This window comes from Agelaius tricolor, unplaced genomic scaffold (assembly GCF_023055355.1).
Source record: "Agelaius tricolor isolate 1412-34295 unplaced genomic scaffold, bAgeTri1.0.p SCAF_27, whole genome shotgun sequence".
NCBI classification, from domain to species: Eukaryota; Metazoa; Chordata; class Aves; order Passeriformes; family Icteridae; genus Agelaius; species Agelaius tricolor.
In genome coordinates this window covers 5173929-5199114 of record NW_027269287.1, presented here as the reverse complement: position 1 = coordinate 5199114, position 25186 = coordinate 5173929, and the positions used below count along the sequence as shown (strand labels likewise).

Here is a 25186-nt window from a genome sequence, read left to right as displayed (position 1 = left end):
GATGATAGAAAACTGGGAGGAGCTTTTGACTCCCTTGAAGATTCCCTTGAAGGCAGGGTGGCCCTGCAGAGTAACCTCAACAAATTCAAACCCAAAGAGATATGGGCAATCACCAACCATTCTAAGTTCAACAAGGGAAAGTGCTGGATTCTGGACCTGGGATGGGGCAGCCCTGGTTGTATGGGCAGACCATGGAACAGGAGCCTAGAAAGTAGTGCCACAGAAAAGGACCTGGTGCTGCTGGTTGACAGAAAGTTGAGTGTGAGACATTAGTGCGAGAGTGTGAGACCAGCTTGGCCAGTTTGTCCTGCGCTAAGTTTGGCCAGTTTGTCCTGTGCTAAGAAAGACATTCAGCTATTAGAGAGTGTCTAAATAAGCCACGAGGAGAATGAAGGAGGGGAAGCTGTATGAGGAGTGTCTGAGGTCACTTGGACTGTTCAGCCTGGAGAAGAGGAGACTGAGGGGAGACCTCATTGCAGTCTACACCTTTGTTGTGAGAGAAGAGAAGGGGCAGACACTGATATCTTCTCTGTGGTGCCCAGTGACATGACTCAAGTAAATAGCCTGAAGTTAAGTTAGGCCACGGAAGGCCTGAAGTTAAGTCAGGGAAGTTTAGATTCAATATTAAGAAAAAGTTTTCACATGGAGGATGATTGATCACTGGAACAGGCTCCCTGAGGAAGTGCTTACAGCACCAAGCCTGACAGTTCAAGAAGCATTTGGACAGTGGTGTTGGGCGCATGGTGTGATTCCTGGGGATGGTGCTGTGCAGGCCCAGGAGCTGGATGATCCTATGGGTCCTGTCCAACTCAGAATGTTCTCTGCTTCTGTGAATTCAGAGTTTTCATGTGTTTTAGTAGGAACAGAAGATGGATCTTTTTCACTTCAATATATGAACTATAAAATTAAAGAATTCCATAATCGCAGCAGTTTAAAAAATAAAATTATTTTTGTAAAAGGGCATACCATGATTTCTACAATGCCTGCAACTAAATACAATATGCAAAGTATACAATTCTATAATGCCTCTTGTGGGAAAAAAAAACTAAATGAAGGGGGGAACAGCAGTTGCAGGCATTCTATTAACTTAGCACTAAATACTTCTAAATTATTCATTCAGTACATCCTGAATATTAGGTCTTGCAATGGAAGGAAGCGATGAAGCAAGCAATAATGTTTCAATCTTCTCCAACCCAAAAATAGAAACAGTGGTGATTATTTAACTAACAGAGGGTTTCAGTCATGTGTAGTTTGCATAATCATGGATCTATTTACTGAGTTCTGAATCTGCACTGTAATTTTAGCATGCTTTCTTTTTCCTCCTTGAATTTTCCAAATCCTTCAGGCACAGTCCATACTTGAAGTCATAAAGTATCTGGGGGGTCATAAATCTGATGATAGATTAGGTTGGTTGGTCACAAACTTATTAAGTCCTTTGTATAACTTCAGGGTGTTTTCAATTTGTGATTAATGCTGCTAGCTGTAAAAAGAGCCTTGGTTTAAGCATGTGTTATTAGAGAAACAACGTCCAGAACACAGTCTGTATGATCTATTATGTACTTCTTTTTGGGATGAGTTAAGTCTTCCTTTTGATGTATCAGTTCTTTCTGTAAAGTACAGAGGGGTCTGAAGGTGATTACTGTATGAGATTAGAATTCCTAGATGCTGTCCTTAGACCGCATTGTGCACATTAGGATCTCTCTGCATATACATGAAATTCAGCAGTGTGTATGTTAAATGTGTGCTGCCTGTTGAAGCATAATCATTGTTTCTTGAGAGATTGATGACTGTTCAAATGTTTTACTAAATAGATACAACCAAAAATGTTTTCATGTACTCTACGTATTAATATTATTTCAGTATTAGAAATAGACAAATTCAACTGCATTATTGCATAGTGGAGATAAAAAGTGCAACAGATTACACTTAAAATCTTTTTTTTTTCCTTTTTGTCTGTATTTTTTTCAAATCACGTAATGCCTGGAATTATCTCCAAATACTTTATTTAAATCTGGGCTGGATATTGCATACCATTTAAATTATAATGAGCTGCAGTTCGTAGTAATAAGAGTGTATAATGAAAAGTTTATCCTAATCTGTTACACTTGATAACTGATTTAGAAATGTGTAAAAAAGAATACTTAAAAAATATTTTTAAAACACCCTGATAACAGAGCAGGTGGTGTCTTAAATATTTGTCTTCATGGCAGTAGAGCTAGATAAAAGGATGCTTGAGGAAATGGCTTAGTGGTGAACTTGCTGGTGTTAGGATGATGGTTGGATTTGATCCTAAAAGTATTTTCCAAACAAAATTATTTATCTGAAAGGGGAGAAATATAAGTTCATCTTTTCATGTGTCTTCTTTCTTACTATTAGTAAGCCTAGATCAAAATGCTACTCCAGAGTACTCCTGGCTATGCATTATGAGATTATTATGCTTTAATGTGTTCTGTAATTTAACCTGAAATCAGCTGAACACATAATACCTTCCAAAGAAATAAATGCACATCATAGAACAACCCTGTAGATGAACAGAATAAAATTCTTAGTTATAAGATTCTTTGTTATTTTACAAACTTAATTTTCCTTGACTTTTTTATTATGTAGTAAGGTACTGTTTTCATTGACTACCCACTATTTCAAAGTTGAAGATGGAGGTGAAAGATCAGTCTGTGTCACCTTTGGTTTTTTCTTCTTTGTGAAAGCCATGGCAATACTCATTGTGACAGAAAACTATCTAGAGTTTGGATTGGAATCAGGTAACTCCTTTCTTTAGTGTTTGAAATAGCTGTAGTGATCGCATGATCTGAATAAAATATTTCCAGAGTTATTGAGAAAATCTGTGTTAAAATGAATGCTGTAAGTTATGTGCTTCTAAGGAAATTTGCTTTGGAATGAAGATTCTAGATAATATCCTGTACATTTTCCTACTGTTCTCTTAAATAGTCTATTTTTTGCCTAGGTTGTTTGTTTTGTTAATTGTATTTGCCCTCCAGTTACAGATTTAGCCCTTTTTGACTTTCATAGTAAAGTGTAGCTCCCTTACTGGAGAATAATTTAAAAAGTTATCTTCTTTCATCTTCCCAAAATGTTCAAATATTACAGATGTTGTTAATCAAGCTTTACTTTATTGTGGCCAACTAATTAGCACACGAAAGAGCCCTGTTACACATATGAAAAATTGTTTAAAAGATTACTTGTTACCTAGCATTTTATTTCACAAAAGGGATTCTTTGTTTACTGTAATAAAAGAAATATATATGTCCCTGCAGGATTCTCGAATTTCTCAGAAAGTGCTATGAAGTTTCTCGAAAAACAAGGTTTGGAATCCCAGTAAGTTTCTGAAAATACACTTGTCTGTTTATATGTCAACTTATAACTTGTCTGTCTATATGTGAATTTATGAACCATTTGGATTTTCTTTGCAAGCCTTTGTCTTCCGTGTTTTGCTTTTGTACATGATTATAATGCCTACAACACTTTAAAGAGATTAATGAAAAGATCTGAAAGTACCCACAAGTAACTGAAATCGCATTAAAGTTTTCTTTTTAATATGGAGATAATTACTGACATTTTGATTGTCAGTTCATAAAATATAGTTCAAAACTGTAAACACTTTTTCCACAGTATTTCCCTTCAAAAAGGATAGTTTAAATAGAGAAGTATTTTTTGTCATTCCTATGGCATGTAAGAGGAGGAGTGTGCAAAAGCTACAAGACGGAGTTTGTGTTAAATTTTGCATTAGGAATAAATTGTATTATTCTTGTTTTCATGTTATAGCTGTGTTCCGGTCATGCAAAAACATCTGCTTGCTGCAGGACATCCAAGCCTAATATAGACTGTTAAAGGAGCATGCCATATCTTGTGATGTTACATAAATACACAAACACTGTCATAGGCAGGCTTTGTATATTGCAAAATGGATCTCTGTTACAGTTCCTTATACTTGTGTGCTAAAATTTAGGGACTGCTCCCATTTCATCACTGGGAGCACATTGAATGTCTTGCTTGGTAGGTCTCAAGTATCATGCAGAAGCCATGGCATATCTTTATTTTTGAGGAACAGAAGCTTCCTCAAACTAGATCAGTGTAATTTATGAATAAACTCATGGGATACCATTAACTGAATCCCGTATGTTTCTTAACCTTTCTTCAATATGCTTTCCTAAACTATTGCAAAGTCACTACCTTCTGTATTCACTTTCATGTTGTTTGTTTAGTTATAAATTATTGCAGTGCTTTGCCTTTTTTAGCAGTACCCGAGTTAATGATGGTGTCACTTGATAGTTTAGGTGATATAGATTAAGAAAGAATCTGAAACTCATTTGAATCACTAGATTTGGTTTTGTTCCTCTTTGATCTGCTAGTTACATTTCACTGTAACTATGATGGTTTTATTGTTTGTTTGAGGGTTTTGTTTTGTTCTCTTTTTTACTTTGTGTAAACCTGTATTTGTTAATTATGTGATTAATTCTGTGATTTCTTTGATCATGGATACCTTTCCCATAGCTTTTCTTATGTACAATACTAATCACTTAAAAGTGACATGTTAACGACCATGTGTGCCTTTCAGATAAATCTGTGAAAAGTTGCAGTAATAACAGTTTGATAGAGATTTTTAATGGATAATGGTAAAGTGTCCATTTTGTCTTCAAGCAGTTAAACTTAGGAAACATCTGTTCCTCTTAAAAAGACAGTAATGAAATTCATTCTATTTCAGCTATTTCTGTTATATAATTTGTTGCTAATTACAATATAAAATTATTCTTTTTTTTCTTCTCTACTAACAAATTAATATCTCACAGTCAGTAAATTAGGTTTTCTGTTTTTCTAGGAAATAAATAGATTATTTGGTTTGGTTTTGAAAGTATTATTAAAAAATTTAATTTCTGATTGGTTTTTAATAATGCTAGTATTTTGGAGGAAGCCTATAGAATACTGTTGGCTTTTTTTATTAAATATTAGATACTGTTGGATTGAAAGTAGTCTCTGATACTCCCCGCTCCCCCAACGTCCTCCCCAAGAAAATGCTTACTTCCTTTCTTTTCTTTTAGGGGTCCTGTGTCTAAACTAACCTTCAAATTGTTCCTGGCTGTTCTGTGTTCACTTATTGGTGCTTTTTTGACATTCCCTGGCTTGCGACTGGCTCAAATGCATCTGGATGCTCTGAATTTAGCAACAGAAAAAATAACACAGTAAGAGAAAATATATGCAAATAGGTATATGCTACTCAGTCTTAAAACTTTTATGTCTAAAAATGTCTAAGCAAACTATTCCAAAAAAAAGGTAGTGACTTAAGACTTCTGTTGCTGCCTGCTTTTCGTATCTTGAGCAGATTTGCCACCTGCCACTTTCTGCTCAACCTGTGCTTTGCCAGTCTGTTACATTCTTTGCCTTGTAATTAAGAGTCTCAATTAAAGGAGCTTTCCTTTCCTCCTGCAAAAGCTCCACCATGAATGTCTCTGTGTCCAGCTTTCTTTCCACCATCATGTCTTTCCAGAAGTTAAGATAACCTTCAGGAAGTACAAATATGACCACAGACTGTTTTTTTTCCGCCCACACTTACAGATGGGCATTATTCCTTTAATAAATTTACCATACGATAAAATGCAAAAATGACCCAGAATATTTAATTAGGGTCATATGTTAATACCGATTTAAAGGAGTATTTTCATTTTCGGCCACCCTTCCATTTGGTAGTAAAATGTTCTGTCCAATTTAACTGTTTCTCTTGAGCATTTTCTGGTTGAGAGAGTGAAACTCCAAGTGGCTTTCAGAGATCTTGACTGTTGATGTTTAATACATGATAATGACAGATCCTGCAGCATAGGGCAGTTTAGATATTCAGTCTGGTAAATTTCCTAAGAGAACCACTATGTTTTCCAGTAGGAAAATAATTTTTGTTCAAATTGCAATTTTTCCTTTCCCTTCAGGAATGCCCAGCTTAAAAATTACTCTGTTTGAAGTGAGTCCATCAGTCTTGGTAATTTATAAGCAAGTATACTTGCACTCAGTGTAGTTTTCTATGTAGCAGCCAGCTATTGGATTGTTTTATCTGCTGTTACATTTTTGTCTGTGTGTAGACTGTGACTGAGTCCCTTCTTAATCTGTTCATTCCAGACAGATAAACCACTTAGTTCTTAATTGCTATAGTTCTCACTATTTTAAAATCTTTATGTCTTTTCTCTAAGTATTCCAGCATCTTCCGTGATCAATGGACATAACATCCTAGGCAGAAATATAAACCCTCTGAAACAAAAATCCATTAATTAAGAACTGAAGGGCAATTAATATCCACTGAAGTGTGGTTATGAAAATTAAAACTTCTCTAGCTTCTTTAGGTGGTATTGGAACTGGTTGTTGAAGATAATTTTGTTCAGCACCACCAAGTTATTTTTGAAAGTCTACCAATATTTTGACTATTCAACTGGAACAATGTGAAAATTACATTAAATGGTATTAAATGGATACCATGATAAGGTATCCATATAATTAGATAAAGCCATTATAAAGAATATTTGTCAAGTGATAGGTTCTAATAAACCTGAACAACATAACTTGTCCTTGCTGATGCATTTTTGCTAGTGTTATTGACTACACTAGTTTGATAGGGATTAAAGAGGGGGGTTGTTAATGAGGATGACTTGTCACTGATAGAAAGCTCTCTAAGTTGGGTACTAAAACAATGTCTGTCTTTGCAGTCAGATACATAATCTACTTAAAAAACCCCAACCAAAACAATTGCAAAGAAAAAGCCCACCAACTAAACAAAATACAAAAACAACTAAAACCAAAGAAAAAAACCGTAATCAAACTAAAAGCCCCCACATCCTTAAGCTGCCCGAAAAACCCACAAATCTCTCTTAAAACAAAAGAACCAAAACTAAACAGCTCAAAAATATCCAACACAAAATCTATTCCGTAATGGAATGGAACACTTAACTTGCAGGGAGCACTGACCAAAAAAAGCCCCAAAAGTTAAAGGCTAATGATCAAGAACCATCTTACTAATATGTTCAAAATTATTATTGTGATTCTTTTATGAATGTAGGAAGTTCATTGTTTTTAGGTAAACAGAATAAAAATCATCTGGTGTCCCTTTTGGTTTTGAGAACTAGTTTGATTTTTTTTCTTCGGCAGTAGTATCCTTACTTGCATATATTTGGAGTCTTCTTAACAAAGTTGTACAATTTTCATACACGTTTCCTCCTTTGCCAGAGTCTGCATCAAGAGTATTTCAGCCTTACCTCCTGTTGTTCCATTAAACAAAAACAAAAACAAAACAAAAACAAGAACAAAAAAAATAGAGATTCCCATCACCCTTTGGCACATTGCAGTCCATCACTCCAGTCCATTAACTCAGTAGGATCTCCTAAATAAGTAGAAGCTCAGGTAAAAGGCTTTAATAATCTAATTAAATGCTTTGGACTGATCCTTGGTGCTGTTGCATTCCCAAGCACCACTTAATAGCTAGCAGGGCTTATTTCTTCATCTGAAACCGAAGATTTAAATTTGTGTTTGATGACAGCTTCTGTAATATGCAAACATTTTAGTGGTTTTAGGAAGCTTGATAGTTAGTAATCAAGAAGGTCTTGTGTTCTTTAGAACAGTTTTTGATTACATAATTTTTTCTGTAGTGCAGAAGTACTGTAGTGAAGGTAGAGACAAACCTGATTCTGTTAGTGAGGAAACACTGCACTAACAAAACAACCCAATCCCTTCAACTGTTCTCATTTCATTTTAGTAACAAAAAATGATTGGGAAAAATGGGTTTCAAAATAGAGAATAAGATTCAGAAGTTTAGAAATAAAGAAGGATATTAATTTAAGGGAGAACTCCAAAAACTATTATCCCCTTTTAAAATTCTGCTAGGTTGTACTCAAAGATTACTAAAGGGTACTACTTTTATTTTTGTTGTGCAGTTTTCTACAGTATTTTTTTTTGGTCTGAGTATCTTTAATGTAAGTACCAACTTTAATCACGGTTTATAAATAAAATGCTTCATTAAACTGTGTAATCTGACCTCTGACAACTGTTCATCCTGTTCTTTTTAAAGCCAAAATCCAGTGTGATTTCACAATATATAATGTTACTGTTTTGTTGAAATGTAAGGCATACCTATAAAATAGGGAAGAAATTTTCTTATTTATCTTTCTTCCAATTATTTTAAAGTTAATATTTCTCTTTTTGAATCTGTATATACTTTCAACAGTGTGGTCATTGTTTTCATTTACTAAGTTCCCTGGTTTTTTTTCTTTTTTCAGAACATTGCTACATATAAACTTCTTGGCACCTTTATTTATGGTTCTACTGTGGGTAAAACCAATCACTAAGGACTACATTATGAGCCCGCCTTTGGGCAAAGAGAGCATTCCTTTGTAAGATTTCATTTAAATGTTCTTTCTGGGGTATTGAGAACAAAACATTGTCTTAGTGCTCTTTGCAAGTTGAAGAAACGTGAAAGACTTTAGTAGCATTGGCTGTCAGAGTTATTGTGGAAGGTGCAGCTGAATTATAAGGAGCATCTCTTATTTCAAAAGAATGAGTTGCAGAATGTTGAGTGTTGAGGTGGTGGTTCCCAAAAAACTGCTGTCTCTTGATGACTCCTTGGCAGTAATGTGTTGTTTTTTGTAGGGGTGGAATACCACCTCTCTACCTGCTGGAACCTTATATCTTGGATATTGCTGTAGGAGAGAAGTGGTTTCAGTGAAAACAGTCAAGATATGTTGGCATGAGAACTAAGCTAGGAGGTTTGTCTTAATATTTACATACTGATGAAGTGGTATTGAATTGATAGGTAAAATATTTAAAATATAGAAATGGAAAGAGTTTCCAGGAAGAGTGGTATTTGAAATGATGTATAAGTAGAGTTGATTGTCATTGTCACAATTAGTCTTGCTAATTCAAAATAGACTTGAAAGAGGTGAGATAAGCTTCTAAAGTGATCCTGTGACCATTGAGCTATTACATAAAATACAACAGATATACATATTTTGTATGTCTTCTGTTCCTCAGTTTGTCTTAAAATGAGGGTTGAGCTTTTACTGGGTATCTCAGGTAAGTGAAGTACCCATTTACAATCTAGTACTATTTACTATCTAGTCCTGTGTGTCCAAAAACCTGTAATTATCTGAGCAACCTTCGTTTTTAGTGTCCAGCTTTCATTTCTTAGAATTTAGGCAGTTGAGAACTGCCATTGTTTACAGACAAATGAATACTAACTTGGATCTATGCTGTAGGGCTACTGAGAAGTAATGGGAAAGAGACATAGAAGGCATTACTTGCATGTGAACTTCATAACTATAGTTTGTGTGTTAACTGTTTTTGACAATTTGTCTCAAAATTACTTTACAGATAATAAAAAGAAATAACTGTAGCAGTAGGTGGTCTTTGGAAAACAACATTACCCTTTTTCTTTATCCACAGAATGTCAGAAGATACATTTGATACCATCAGATTGTGGATTATAATCCTGTTGTGTGTTTTACGGTTGGCTATGATGCGTCATCATTTACAGGCTTATCTGAATTTAGCCCAGAAAAGCGTGGACCAGATGAAAAAGGAAGCTGGTAGAATAAGTGTGGTTGATTTACAGAAAATGGTAAGTATGGTGGCACTTAGATTATATATTTGTAGTATTTTGACTGTGGAAATGATTTTTTTTCCAATTTGTTGTCTTCTGTGGCAGCAGAGCTCAAATCTGAATGAAGCTTGCTAGACTATATCTCCCATAAAAATACAGAAAAAGCCTGCAAACCAAAATACTTAGAGATGTATCATCTCTGTTATGCAGGTAGTTTGTCCTTGGTTATTTGGAAGGTTTTATAAAAGATCCCTTCCAATGAGTGGTGAGCTGTAACTACAACATGGGAAAGAAAAAAGTGAATTTTTATGGAAGGGTAATATACTGTTACCAACTATGATTTTTAAATTGAGGGAAAATTTATGACAAGGTGCTTATATTTTGGAATAAAATGACAGGTGTTTAATTCTGTCAGACCACTTAGAAGTGCACCTGCCTAGTTAAAAAATTACTTACGATATTGTGGACAAGACAAAATTTCCGAGGTTTCTTTTTTTTAAAGAAAAATTGTAAAGCATACCTTGAACAAATGGCTGTTGTGTGTTGTCTGCAAAATAAACTTATATTTCTATGGTTGTATGATAGTGCTGTCTAATGATTCTGCTGAGTTGGGGTCTGTTGCAGGAGGAATATTTGAAGCATGCCGTAAGACAGAGACTCCTCTTCTAGGATTGTCATTATTACATGTAGTTACACTAAATGTCTAAATGTCATAGTCTGAAGGTGCAGTAGTTATTTACAAAGTGGCTAGGAATTTCCTCCAGAAAAAAAAACAGGAAGTACATGTAGTAGCAGCTGGTTAGGATGGAACTGTGCCAGTTGCTGTAAATGTGCTATTTTAATACTGGGAATTTTGTTCCTATCTGTTAAACATTAGTGTCTTCTCCATGTGGCATTTCTTATATCCATTTCTCCATCTTCATATATTCTGTTTGAGAAGGCCATAGTTACTAGATGGCCTATGTCTTGTTTTGTTTTACTAATCATATCTGCTTTACCTTTTTTAGGAACTTCTGCCAGTGAATTCTTTCCTGTCTGTCATTCTACAGTGATCATTACTTTTTAATTTGTTATTTTTGTCATATTCCATCAATTTTTTGACAATTTTTTTTGTCTCATGCTTTTTCTTCTGTCAGTGTCTTACTACTTTTCTTTCTCATGTTAGTTTTTTGATGCATGCTCATTAAGAAGCCTGTTGAGAGGTATTCCCAAAACTGTCACATCTATCTTCATTATTTTTGCCAACCTGCATTCTCTTCTTTTATAAAACATGGGTAGTTTTATTTCACTGCTTGCTTGCTCTTATTTTATCACTTTTTTCTGTCTTTATTTAATTGAATCTTCTAGGTCAATAGCTTATAAAAATATGTAATGTTACAATCTTGAGAAAAATGGAACCTATGGGAGAGTAGGGGGAGGGATATATCTGAATGGACTTGGATGAACCATAGTGTATGACTGAAATAAAGACCATTTATTTAAATGCTGTTATTGATCTAATGAAAACTCAACTTATCATTGTTTCTAAAATACAAGGGTTTTCCTGTTGGAAATCTTAAAAATATCTCACTTTTGAAAAAGGACTGTAATATTAACGAAGTTTTCATTTACCTTTTATGGGGCTTTGGACTGCTACTTCATTTCTGAAATAGGATTTAGCTTGTAAATGGCTGGGAACTTGAAAAATTAAACATGTATATTTAATTTTGTTTCTGGTGTACTAAAGTAGGAGTCATTGAATAATGAATGGCATACAGTCTGCAGAAGCAAAATTGATTCTCTATTTTTTAACAGAATTGATGCTTTTAATTATTTCCTTTCAGCCCTTCTTCTCAGATCTGTAAATGTCCTGAAACTAGAATTCATATGTCACATGCCAAGAGTTACTAGAAAATTCTTAAAACAGCTTTAATGCATAAATACTGGGTTTTTTTAATAAATTGCTTTTTCTAGACATCTTCATAAAAGTCTGCTTTGATCAACCAGGAATCATGAACTTATACTCTTTGTTTTTTCTAGGTGGCTCGGGTATTCTATTATCTCTGTGTAATTGCGCTGCAGTATGTTGCACCATTGGTAATGCTTCTTCACACAACTCTGCTCTTGAAAACGCTAGGTACGCAAAATTGGATCAACAGTAGCTTGTTCTGTTCTACATGGGGCTTTTTTTATTTTCACCTGACTAAAGAGAATTGGAATTCATGAGTACTTGCAATAGAAAAACATCTTGTAGTTTCATGTACTTTAAAACATTCATATGTGGCTTGTAAGTAGTTATTTCTGTTGCTGCTTTTGATATCTTCCAATTACATGCTAATTTGTTTTATTTATTTGTGAGAGATTGTGTAATGCAACCAATTAAACTGTTTACTTCTGTTGAAATATTTGTCTTTTTAGAAGTATTTTAAAAGTGGACTGTATAAAATATGATTGACTTTACTTCATTAGCATCTCATACACGAATTTTTCAGCTTTTTTTATCATTAGTAGGCTTTTAGAATGGAAATTGTGCGATAGGGGGTTCATGTAGTTAGTGGGAGATCTGAAGTAGCTCTGGTTTGGGTTTTTTTCTTTCTTTCTTTCCTGTAAGACTTGTATTTCATAGCCTGTCATGCGGTTGTATCATTCTGTTTGCAAAAAGGCAGTGGATAGAGATTGGCTTTAGTGAGTTGTGATTCATCCTGCCTTGGAGTAGATGTCTCCATCTGGTAATATCAGTCATACCCAGGACATACAGAGGTTTCAAGGCAGCTATATCACATGTAGATGTTAGGATGTCAAAATACAAGATGAATCCTACCCCAGGATGAAGTAGGATTGATTCATCCTACTTCCTGGTATGACCAGGAAGTCATGCAGATGAATATACTTTGTATTTACTAAGTTATAAAAACAGCATTTTCTGTGTGTGTGTGTGTATTAAAATATATATCAAAGACTGTAGAGTGATTGAATTAACAGAACTTGAATTTAATTCTACAAAAATCTGTTAACTTGTTTATTTTTAACAGGTAATTATTCTTGGGGCATCTACCCAGGATTGAATTCTGACACTCCAGTAGAAAACAGTCTGCTTCCCAATTCTGTTTATTCTGAGTCTCCACCTGCTGATGGAAAGATGAAAGTAACTGTAGTACAAATAACAATGGCTCTGGGAAGCCTAAAGAATATTTTCACTCCTCTCCTGTTCCGGGGACTCCTGTCTTTCCTCACTTGGTGGATTGCTGCTTGCCTTTTTTCTACAAGCCTTTTTGGTCTCTTCTATCACCAGTACTTGACCGTGGCATGAACAAGTCAACTGACTGAGCAAGTGTGAGGTCAGATTCTAGATACAAGGTATCCCAGGTACCCAAGAGGAGATGAAGAGAAAAGAAAACTATATATGTGAAAACATATCATAATTATTTTTAAAGACTTCCTTGGTGTTCTCAGGGCGAATAATCTTAAAATGTTTAAAATTGCAACTGGGTTGGTTATTTTTGTTACCCAAATGGTAGGTAACTAATTCAGTTATAGTCCTGGGACTGACTGACATTATTGTGTTGTAGATGGTGATAAGCATGCTGAAAAGATATGACCTCTGAGTATCTTGGTTTCCATAAACAGCAAGCCAAACTCAAAAATTTGGTTTTTAAGCATCAACAGTCACTGACTGAACTGTATTCAAAGGGTACTGGATGTAGTGATGGTGGCTGCCTAATGATTAAGTCTTGAAACTGAGCCATACAAGTGAAAGGAGAGAGAGGGGATTTTAAAAAAAAAATCTGTTGGATAGCTATTGATCACTTTTCTCCTTGGAAAATTAAAAATCCAACAGGACAAAAGAGATACTGTATATTACAGTAAGGAAAGTTGTATAAAATATAAATTTAACAGGAGTAGATATATGTACCTGACAGGTATTGCTGCCTACATATTTTGCAGGAGTGCTTGTGCAGTAAGAAGAGAGTTACAACAATTATATTATTTCAGTCCCTGCAGTCATTTTGAAGTAATGGCCATCTGTATTGGTGCTAGTATTGATCCACACATTGTGTCTGGATCTTTTAAATTTCTTCTTTTGAGGTAGTAGATAAGTTCCATTGAGTTTACAAAAGAATAGAAAATAATCAGTGACACCAGTCAAATATTTGAAAACCAAACAGTTTAATCCTGCTGACTGATAGTGTATGTATATGTGTAATGTACATATATATTATATATTAAATATATAATATATATGAAGGTATGAAATACGGAATCTTTATTTTAAATTCCTGAATGTATCTTACCGTGCTATAGGAGAGGGGTGTATATGTATCTAATAATTTCAAGATTCCCTTTTGAAATTAAACTTTAAAAATTTTCTCTTTTTTTTTTCCTTTTTCTTTTTTTTTCAATTCAGTTGAAAGGGCTATTTGGTTTTTGTGCCTCTTTAGAGGTACTTAGCTATACTAAAGAACTTACTATGTCTTGGAAGAAAAGATCTACCTAAACTGTTAATCTTAAAATTTCTGTTCTGTCAAATCATCATCTTTTGCCACTTTAATCTGTGCTAACTTGACCATATAATGATAATTAAGATATCTTGGCTTCAGAAATAGATTTTCTGTATAATAAAACAGCCGTGTAATAAGAAAAAGAGCAAAGTATTAACTTTACAATTTTTGCTTAACTGGATAGATATATTCCAGTCATAAAATTATTTACAGTTTTTCAGATGTTTTGTGTATTTGCAAAACAGGAATGGGGATTTATATGCAGTAGCTTTTTTAAATAGTTAATATTAAACTTCACAGAGGTCAGTGGGTTTTTTAGCTAATACTAGCTGGTCTTATGTTACTGTTGTTTTTCTCTTGAATTTGTGTACAGCTTTGGCATATAATAAGCATTTATAAATGGAAAAGCTTAACTAATTTTTTAATATGTAGCAAACCTACCATATGGGAGAACAAACTCAATGAATGCAGAAAGTCAAGATTTTAAGCTGGTGATTACCTATCTTGCTGTGTTGAAAGCTTTTAAAGTTATTTATTAGTTTATTAAGTTGCATTTACTGGAGAAAGATTTGTGTACACCAACATAGTACCTACTGCATGTGTTTGGGACATCTGAGAACACCTTGCATGATGCTACTGGTTTCATTGCAGTATTTCAGTGTGACTGGGACTGCAAGCTTTGTTATTTTCACACCAACTTTTTGTAACTAATAGGGACAAGCGCTTAACTGTGAATTGGCCTAAAGAATAATATTTGACCTCATAGTTTCAAATTTCAATCATTCCTTGGAAGTATTTTTCACATGAATAATTGAATGACAAAAATGACAGGTCCAATAATACTGCACCCACTTTCACATTAGTTCGAGATACATCATTACAAGATACATCATTACTTACAGAATTAGTAAGGCCAGCTTTTAAGTTAGAGTTAGGTGTTCAATGCCAGTCTTTTGTTCAGAAAAATAAAACAATGCAAAACAGTTGGATTTTGATTATGAACTTGCCTGATGAAGCTCACTGTATAGGAGATGTAAGCTGTTGTTGAAATCTGAAGGATTAAATTTTGGATACTTGAGAATACTTCAAAATAATGTTAAGCAACAGTTTTTGCTGACATAGTCATTCTGGAAGCTTATAAGCAAAAGTGAACTGTAGTTATATAATAATGCATTCAGCAAAAGTAATAAGGATCATGTAGCTGAACTGCACAAAGCTTTTGCTAAGAGCTCATGCTTAGTATTCAGACATTACACTGATCACAGTGAAAAATAGGCACCTAGTGTTACAAACATGAATATCAGTGCTTGTAGCCACTGAGCTGTTCCATTTTTCTACAAACCAATGTTGTGCAGAATTGAATGGTTGACCTTCTGGTCAGCAGTGAGTGGGAGATGGTCTTTCTTTGGATCCATTTAATCCTGACATGAGTCCGGAAGGCTTATGAAAAACTAAAATATGATAATAAAAGCCTTTGAAACATGTGGTGACAGTGAAACCAGAGAGACCATATTGCTAAGGTTGTGAGCAGTGCTTCAGACAAGTATGTGATGTGATCAAAAATGTGTTTTAAAGTAAAGTAGCAACCCTGATAGTCCTGACTTCCATATATATTGTGTAAGGGTCAAAGGAATATCTCCTTACTGCTGTAGTAAGTTCCTTTGAAACAGCAGCTGGCAAATGCTTTTTTATGTTTGTTTCATGAAGACCTTTAGCGGCACCTGGCAATGGGGGGAAAGCATCTTGCAGAAATGGAAAAGCAATAAAATGTGACTGAAAGGTTGGTAGGTGTTACTCAGATTTCTTAAACATTTTGTCTTGCTTTTTGCCCACTACTTAATAAAAAAATTGTAGAATGTTTTGGGTTGGAATGAATCTGGAATGGATCACTTCTCACCAGACCAGGTTGCTCCAAGCCTCATCAAACATGGCCTTGAACACCTCCAGAGATGGGCAGCCATAGCTTCTCTGGGTAACCTTACCTAATGCCTCACCACCCTCACAGGCAAGAGTCTCCATCTAATACCTAATCTAAATTTCTCCTCTTCTAGTTTAGAAGTGTTCCCCCTTGTCCTATAACTTCCTGCCTGTGCAAAAAATCATTCTCCCTCTTTTTTATAAGCCCCCTTTAAGTACTGGGAGGCCACAGTGAGATCTCCCTTAGTTTCTGAGAGATTTTAGAAGGAAATGTTCCTTTGGCAAAGAGTCCATGTCTGTTTCTTCTTAAATTCTGATCTCCCTTCCTCTCCTAGTGATGTGACTTCCATTGGCGATCTACAGTACTGTCCCTGTGTTCCCTTCTCAGAACCAAGTAGGCTAAACTAGTTCAAGATTGTATTTTGACTTCTGTTTAGTTTAAATTTATCTATTTTTGAAGGATTAGTTCCATTAAATAGTTCAAATAACTTAAAATTCCATCTGAAACATGAACAAACTTGTTGTTACTTGTTTAAACTCTGCACTTTTATTATGTGGGTCCCTTTAGACAAAAGGTTAAGACAGCAAAAAATCCAAGTCTTCCAGCAAGTTCAGGGAGGTCCAAACATAACACTTGGGCTATTTCTGAGCTAAGAGACATTGATTAAGAACAGGAGAGTAGACTATAGAAAGCCTATTCTTACACTTTGTAGGTGACATTCTCAGGCTGCACTTGTCCTCTTTTAATTTCTTCTCAAACTGTAGGTTATGCCAGTTTTTGAGGTTTTCTTAGCTGCACAGTCTTTCCCTCCTCCAGAATTGGCTTGCATAAAGGATCCACAGATTAAATAGTAGCATCAGTACAAGAGAACATCCTTGTACAGAAGATACTTACAGAAAATTAATTTCTGTTGCAGTTGTTCTTCTCATTTTGATCACAAGTACTGCAAGGTGTTGAAACAGAGATGCGTTCTTCCCTGGATTGTAAAGTCAAATTTGTCTTAAGAACAAAAATGCTACCAAGACATTAACACAACATTTAGGCAGCATCACCTCACTATGTGTAGAGTTAGCAAGCACAGAAATTTCAGCTAACTTTCAAGAAACAATTCAAAGAGCTGTGCTTCCTTACAGTAACTACACCTAAGTGGTAATAGGCATTTGGGATATATGAAATAGAAAATTGAGCATATCTGATATTAAAACTGTTGGGAGGTTCTCCAAGGTAAAAGGCCTTATGTTTCTTTATTCTCAAATATCTGTGCTTTTCACAGAGATAATTTTGATCAGTTTTTAAATACTATGCTTCATGATTTTTCTCATGACACATTTTGCACATTAATGTGTTCCACACAGCACCTCTACAGTCAGACTTAACCCCACAGTTAATGTTGTCACTATAAAGTTCCTAGATACTTCAACTAAAAGTTTAAGAATTGAGTGCCCAGACAAAATGGAGACATTGAACAAGAACAAGGCCAAAGAATACTCTGTGTTCTCTTGGAGGAATCTGTATGCCTGAGCAAAATCTTAATGGAGGAAGGCAGCAGCAGTTTACTTGTATCTTAAATAAAATATTAAATGTGAATTATGAGTAAGACTGTTATTTTTAGCATCTACAGCCTAAATCCCAAATGGTAAAGAAAGCGCAGTATTTTGACCTTGCAGATACCTACTCTAAAGAGCATCTAGGCGACAGATGCTTAGAAGGCAGATGTCTGATCTCACTAAGCAGGCTGATTCAGATTGGTGTCTGTGCTTCAGAATGATTTTTGTGCAACTACTTTTTTTGGAAGGCCTGCCATGCTTTGTGACTTGTGCAGCACATACAGTCATGTGCTGTATGATGAAGTAGATGGCATGTCTCATTGGCATTCCTGAGTACTAGACTGAAAGGTCTTCCTCTTCTAGGTGAGATCATGAAGCCAACATGTCATTTCCAGGCTGCTTTTACTGACATCTGTATATGCTGCACTTAACCTTTTCCATTCTCTCACTGTGGACTGCCAGGAGGGTAATATTGCACTGGATGTTGTTTTTTGCATGCCAGTGTATATGTATTTTATACCTTTGATTTCAATGGTGTTTTTAATGGAAATTATTTTTAATCCTAATACCATGGCTCATATTTTCATTTTTTAAAATTATTATTGGTGCCTGCAACTAGAAGTCAAAAACTTCTACACTATTTTTTTAAAGCTTGATGCTTTGGCTGAAGTATTAACAGGTATGTAGTTTTATAGTAAAGTCCAAAATCCACCTGTAAATACCAGATTTTTTCCATGTGATTACACATCAGTCAAGAGCCCTTAGAATTTGTACTTGCAGCATTTTTTCACAACACACTACTATCCATATGACCTGCTGTCTATAAAATACATTTCTCAAAATAGTTTGAATAGCTTTTTACAAACTCCTTAGTAGTAAGTCATTCTTCTTTTATTGTCCTGCGTTATATTTTTTAAAACCTGGCTTAAAATTCCTTAAAGTCAGACTTACTCTCTCTTCTGTTCATAGTAACTCTGCCTCCCTTATGTGCTCTAAGCTTCCAGAATACTTATTCACAGTATTTTTCATAAAAGCATAGGACAAAGAAAAAGGCACCAAAAATTATATTTCATAACTGCAGTTCATACCCATGTCATGATGTGCCAACAGTTTTTATTTTTCCTATCTTTGGTCATTTCTTTGTTCCATTGTTAACAGTATGTAAGGCTTTCTAGGAGGAATATACATGGAAAAAAATCTGTAATAGAAGATACTGAAAGCTGTCTAGTGTTTCAGTCTTCCCATTTATGTGAGCAAATATTAATGCAAAGATGCTATTGAATCATTTCAGCCTAAAATTTCTCATAAGGTAGACATCTTACACATTGCACAGGGAACATCTTCCAAGTTGTAAATATTTTACTTTAAATCTTTTACTTGTCTCACTGTTACTGGGAACACACAAACTCAATGTTGTTTATCGGTTAATAGTGTTTTTTATTTTTGTCTTTAAGTGAAAAGCACATAATACTTTCTACTCTAGAATAAAGACCTAAGACAAAAAGATTCCCCTACCTTCATTTCGGTATTTGCCAAATGGAGAAGACTCTGGTGTTATATATGTAAATTTTAGCTTCCTCTTACTGCTACAATACTGTTAAAATGATTTTTATAGTTACAGCTTTACAAGTATTAAGACTGTCATGCTTCACAATGAGGATGGTGTCAAGTGGTGTTTGCGTTAAATGGATATGGTGCTGCATTACCTGTTGTTTAAAAACATACTGGCTTCTATGCTTTTAAATGTTCATCAGAATCTGTGATCAGAAAAGCACAGCACAAGTTGAAAAATGTCACTTTGGAGTGGTTTTTTGGTTATATTTGGGTTTTTCTAGTGGTGTGGATAATACTTGGGTACAACTACTACAGCAAATAAACAACCTCCAATATTCTTTTTGTATACTGTAAAGTGCCTAATCGTGGGTGATTCTGATTGCCCTTGAAATAGGATTTGCTATGAAATTATTTTTTTCATACAGTTTTTGGCTTATGTAATATCCATGTGTGGTTTTTTTGCTATTACATATTGGAAACAAATAAGATTTTGAAGAAATCTTTTCCATTCCTCTTACTTAAGTGGTAATCTAACAATTTTGCCCATATATGACTGATAATTGAACACCCCTAATTTAAATTAACACCCCTCCCTCTGCCACGTCTGCAATGTTTTCAATATGACTGAGGGCAAGTATTTACAAGATTTGGAATGGTTTGACTTACAAAGTTCTGTAGTGACTCCTGGGTGTTAATTATACCCCAGGTACATGGGTGATTTCAGCCAGGTAAGTAGTCCTGCTTGAGCTCAGAAAGGCAGCATTGAAGGTCGCTGAATCCTTATGGATTTGGAGCACAAAGAGTACCAATTGTGATACTGCTGACTGACACCAAGCTTCCAAAAGTTGAACCTTGTAGAATTTTGTAGAATTCTGTTAGAGAGTATTCAATAGTGAAACCACCCTTACTCTAAAACTGCGTGTCCACCTTCAGGAATGCAAGAGCTGAAGGTAGAACCTACAGCAAGGAGGTTAAAAAAGTGAGGAAACAACAGGCCCCTGCTCCTGCGTTAATGATACATTCTGCATGTGAAGTGCTTTTAAGTTGAGATGGTGTTGCTGATTCAAATCTACCAAAGGAAGCCTTCTTCTGAGGAAGGCTTGTCACAGCATGTTGAGCTTTTAGCTCTAAAAAGTGGCTATAGAAATCCGTACTGTATATAGTACACTCTTTGGGAAAACCTGGTACAGTAAGCTTGCTAAATATTTCTTTACACCACTTGTAAGAAGTTACATTACATTTTTTACTGTAGAGCATTTAAGAAGCTAGTTTTGCCTTGCTCATTTTGTATTAATGTGAAAATAATAAGAATTGGTTTGTCATTTAAATGCCTGAATTTCTTTAACAACAGTCAATTTCACAAAACTGAAGCAAGGTTGTACTTTCTTATTCCCTATTCATTTTGTTGAAATGTTACAGCTTAACTCCGCTTTTATAATGCATACATTATTAAAATGAAATTTATATCTATTAGTTGCTCATGGTAATACCACAGCAAATCTAAGAGAAACTATGTTATCTGCTGTTTATCAAGTGGCTCCATCAACTTGTTTGCCTTTGTAAAGCGTTAACCCATGTTGGACATATAATGTCTGCTGCAGTAATGTTCCTATAGTATTTTAGTATCCTTACATGTACTCTGCATGCCTTGCACTTGTGCACTGTAAAGAATTAAAAAAACCTCATTTTTTTACATAGGTTTTCCCATATCCAAGATAAGACAATTTCTAAAGCCAAAGATCAATAAATGTTTATTGTCTACCAGTGTGCTTTTTCCCTACTTTTTGTGGTATATACTACTCTTTATCAGCTTGCAAAATCTCCAAAGACCATGTAATAACCAGGCTTCTTATCAGTTTTTCTATGAGTGTAAATTTTTTACTTCTTTTAGAAATAATTGAGTAGGCTATTTTTTCCCTCCTCCTTTTGGGTGTAGCAGAATAAATACTTTTTGAGTCTAAATGCAGGTAGTGTCTTATTCATGTGGACAGCAGTTTAATCACAACCATTACAGATTTCATATGAGTGTTTCTATTTTTGTGTATTTAAGTATTTAAATTTTTGATCCATTTCTAGAGAAAGATTGGTGGTACACTATGATAAGTGGAGGAAATTCTGTGTTTTACACTCAAAGGATTTGTCACCCTTCTTGACTGTTGCCCTTCCTAGCACTTAGAAAGGGGTTGTGTTTGCTTCTTATGAAAAGAAATGTATTTAAAAACATTATATTGTCTCTCCTATTTGTTTCATCATAGCAGCACTAAGAAAGAGTATACTTAATAATCTTAATAATCTTGTAACCATCTTGAATTTGATTTTTGGAATACCAGATTTGGTTATGCATGTATTTTCTTTCTGTGTATGCAACAAATGCAGGTGAATTATGCCAAAATTGCTCAAATAGTTCCATAGTTGCAAAAATTAAATCCTTAAGGAAACATCCTTCTTTAGCCTAAACCCAAAGTGGTACCAAAGACCCCTTCAGCAACAGCCATCAGTTGTGTTGCAGAAGCCAAGTGTGGTGTGGTGCTGAGAGGAGCCGGTGTTGCCATTTGGGATGGGAATTTGAAAGTCTACAAGGCATTTGAGCTGTGAGACCCTTTCCTGAAAGTGTAAAAATGGTTTTTAGTGATGGTTAAAGTGATGGTTAAGAGGAAATAACAGAACTATAGTGGGAGATCTGCTTATGTCTCAGAAGGCAGCTTAGCCTTCTGCTTTCTCCATGCAGCCTGAAGCTTCAGGCTGCCTTTGGGATCCAAAGGCAGTAGAATGGTTTAGCCCAAAATACAAGAGTGAAAGCTTTGGCAGTATGCTTCTGGGATAAAAGCAAGGATTTCAAGGACCCTTGGATTTCAAGGGTCACATGAAATCTTGCTTTTGAATCCACCAGGTCCAGACTCTGTAACTCAAAGGACTTAAAAGGTCTTCAGCTGACCTCTGCTGTCGTGTGCAAACATGCATGATTCAGTGTAGTTCCATAGGGAGTATTCAAATTTTTGAAATGTTTATTTTAGCTGAGTATGTGCCCTGGGAGAGGAAAGCCTGGAAGTATCCTCCAGGCAAAAGGGTAAGCATCTGGCACCTGTCCTGTGCTGTCTGGTCTAGGTAGGGCTGAGAAAATGTTAAAGATGTTGGTGGTTTGATTTGGATTTTATGACAATTTTTTAAAGAATATGAAACACAATTATTGTTGCTTGCATCCTTAATAGGCTGTTACCTGGTGAACTGTGAAATGGACCAGAAAACCCTCTTTTAGAGGAGTATTCATGCTCCATTCCATATTAAAAGAAAGTAGTTTTTATACATAACTCTGGAGTTGAGATTAAAGTGTTGTTTTCCAGGGGGTGCAGCACCATTGACTCTGAGGGAAGGTCAGCTTTTTATGAAATGGGAGCATGATATGTCTCTTTTTAAAGCAGACAGGAAAATAAAGAATTTTTTCTCTGAATTTTGAGCTTTACAAGCTACTTTCAGTGGTTCTGGATAACCAGCCTCTCATTCCTCTCAACTGTCAGATTTTAAAGCAGCTTTTTAACAAGTATAAAATTTGTATGATTTCCCAACATTGTCATTTCTATAGATATATAGAAATATACTGTGTAGAATTTGTGCATTGTCAGAAAGTAAAAGAATCCAGGCTCTTAGCTGGAGTTAGGTTGGTCTTCAAGCATCAGCAATGTCCATTTGCTTCCTATTCATTTGGCTTATATTGTGAGTAGGACAAACCTTCAAGATTTGGTCATATAATCTGTTTTTTTCTTTGAGTGAAATCTAGGTATCAGCCTGACAAGAAGAGAAAAATACAAAAATCTTCAGCCCTAACATCTGTATATTTTCTGGATTGCCATTTCCTCTTTTCATGGAGTGGGATTAAGCTGTTGCTGCCATTCCACAGAGAGCATGAGCTCACGGGAAAGGGACATGGAGAGGGACATCAGCTGAGTTATATATCAAGAAATTTGGGCTGCAATTTACAAAATGAAAATAGTTGTTCTGGACAGGGATTTGTTTTCCACAGGAAAATACGATGTGGTTATCTGTCATTTCAATGCATGCTGTTAGACATCATCCTCTACATGAGGAATGAGAGTTACTAAAAAACACAAGGGGCAAGCAGGAGTAGATGTTGTGTACTGCAGAACAAGTAGGACTAATGCTGTAAAACTGTAGGATGAGGTGGTGTGTATTGTTTTTCATGTGTTTTTCTAGGAAAATTAGGGCACCAGGGATCAACAAATAAATGACTATTTAATCAATTTCTATTCTTAGGATTGGAATTTTCAAACTTTTGGATTGGCACGACTGTGGCTGGTTTGCCACACTAAAGGCACAAATCTAATTTCTTTAACACAGACCATGCATCATCATTTTTTGGTACTGCATTGCTTTTAATGCTTTCAAAAAGTTTTAGTGGTAAGAGATTTTAAAATTTTTCTGGCATCTAGTAAAAAGGTAATATCAATTTGAAAATAAATATAAATTTGAAAATAAATATGAAGTAAGGTAATACAAAAGTTTTGCTCTGTCTAAAGACCATGATATCTTAAAAGGCAAAACTTTCTATGAAAACTCATTTTCTAAATGCTGCTGAATTCAACTTCATTGACCACAGTTTTTAGGTGAGGAGTGGAGCAATCTCCAAAGGTGCCAGCTGTGTCCTCCCACAGACACAGTGGGCCAGGCAGCTCAGGTATATACTTACCATTTCTCTTTGCATCCCATACCTTTGTCATCGTCTCCCACAAAGAAGTCCACCAGGCACAAATGCTCCTACATGAATCTGTAATTACAGATTTACAAAACTATTACTCACGCTGTGTATACTCATACAAAATAGTACTGTTGAAGATGTTGGTGAATGCTGTGTTCATGGTCTTTTCATGCCACCCCTTATGCTACCCACCAAGATAATAACCTCTCAAGTGCTAATTAGGTAGCCTTATTAATGCAAATCACAATTAATTTTACTTGTTGTCTTGCAACAACTTTGCAGCTCTGATTCTTTCATGGATATTTGATAATTCTCAGCTCCTTTTAGACAGTACTAATTGCAAAACAATTGTTTCCCATATTTTGTATATATATGTATTTTCATTTTTATTAAATGTAGTACTTAGTACCTTGTTGTGTTTCTTTTTAAAGAAATACTAATTTTAGACCATTTCTCCAATGCATCAAAGTTACTTCAATTCAAACTAACTTTAACGTTTTTTGTTTGTTTGTTTTCTACAGAAACATACTAGGATCTTATAGTCATAGAATAGTTTGGGCTAAAATGGACCTTTAAGGGTCATCTAGTCCAGTCCCCAAAATCTTAAGGAACAACTGAAATGTGTTGTCATCACAGAAGTGCATGCACACATGCATTGTATGTAAGTTTACATATACGTCTTTTAAGATATAACCACCAACTCCATGGTACCCAGTGAGTTTCCTCAAGCATTCCTGATTATGTCTATACATTTAATTTGTCTTAATATTCCCTAGTTTTTTTCCTGTATCCTGGCCTGCCATTTTGAAAAACAAACAAGGGTATTCCAGCTAATGCCTCATCCTGGTCTGAAAAAATTTGAAAGCCAGACATGGTTTAGGGAATAATGGGTTTTTACCTCTGTATTTTAGTAAGCATACTTATGGTCCTCTGTTTCACCAAGGTGACATGTGCTGCAAAGCACAGACACTATAGACTGAGTGTACAATTTATAGAACTTACAAATCAGCATATCTAACAAGGATGCCCCAGTGGAAGGCCTGGATGAATGGTATAATACTCCCCCGTCCGAGGAATACCCTCCTGGATGTGCCAAATCTCTAGTTTACAGGATATGTTCTAGAGGGGGCCTCAGTTTCTCAAGATAATGTAAGGGTTTCTGGCCTTACACTACAAGACCTTTAAGATGTTTGGTCTCCTGGCCTAACAAAATACTAGGACTATGCTGTTATCATACTTAAGGAATGACAAGTATGCATATAAGAATACTGAGAATATATGATGAAAGCAATATAAAAGGTATATAAAAGAAAAGGCAGAAAATCATCCTGGCATCATAGCAGTTTATTTGTTTAATCTCCGTCTTAAATGACAGCTATAAATTTTCCTTCTTAT

At 35.2% G+C, this 25186-nt stretch overlaps 1 protein-coding gene across 5 annotated transcripts in view; it reads left to right on the top strand.

Annotated features, from left to right (window-relative positions):
- TMEM161B (transmembrane protein 161B) overlaps positions 1-20844 on the top strand; it is a 41762-nt gene extending 20918 nt beyond the window's left edge. For 4 of the 5 annotated variants that reach the window (XM_071448581.1, XM_071448578.1, XM_071448580.1 and 1 more), the window contains 7 exons: positions 2608-2759; positions 3273-3333; positions 5055-5195; positions 8265-8378; positions 9427-9601; positions 11603-11699; positions 12595-20844. In XM_071448581.1, the coding sequence (XP_071304682.1) occupies positions 2608-2759; positions 3273-3333; positions 5055-5195; positions 8265-8378; positions 9427-9601; positions 11603-11699; positions 12595-12872 (1018 nt within the window). In that variant the 3' untranslated portion in view covers positions 12873-20844. The remainder of the gene's footprint in view (positions 1-2607; positions 2760-3272; positions 3334-5054; positions 5196-8264; positions 8379-9426; positions 9602-11602; positions 11700-12594) is intronic. The other variant, XM_071448582.1, reaches the window with a different exon arrangement.
- The last annotated feature ends 4342 nt before the right edge of the window (positions 20845-25186 follow it).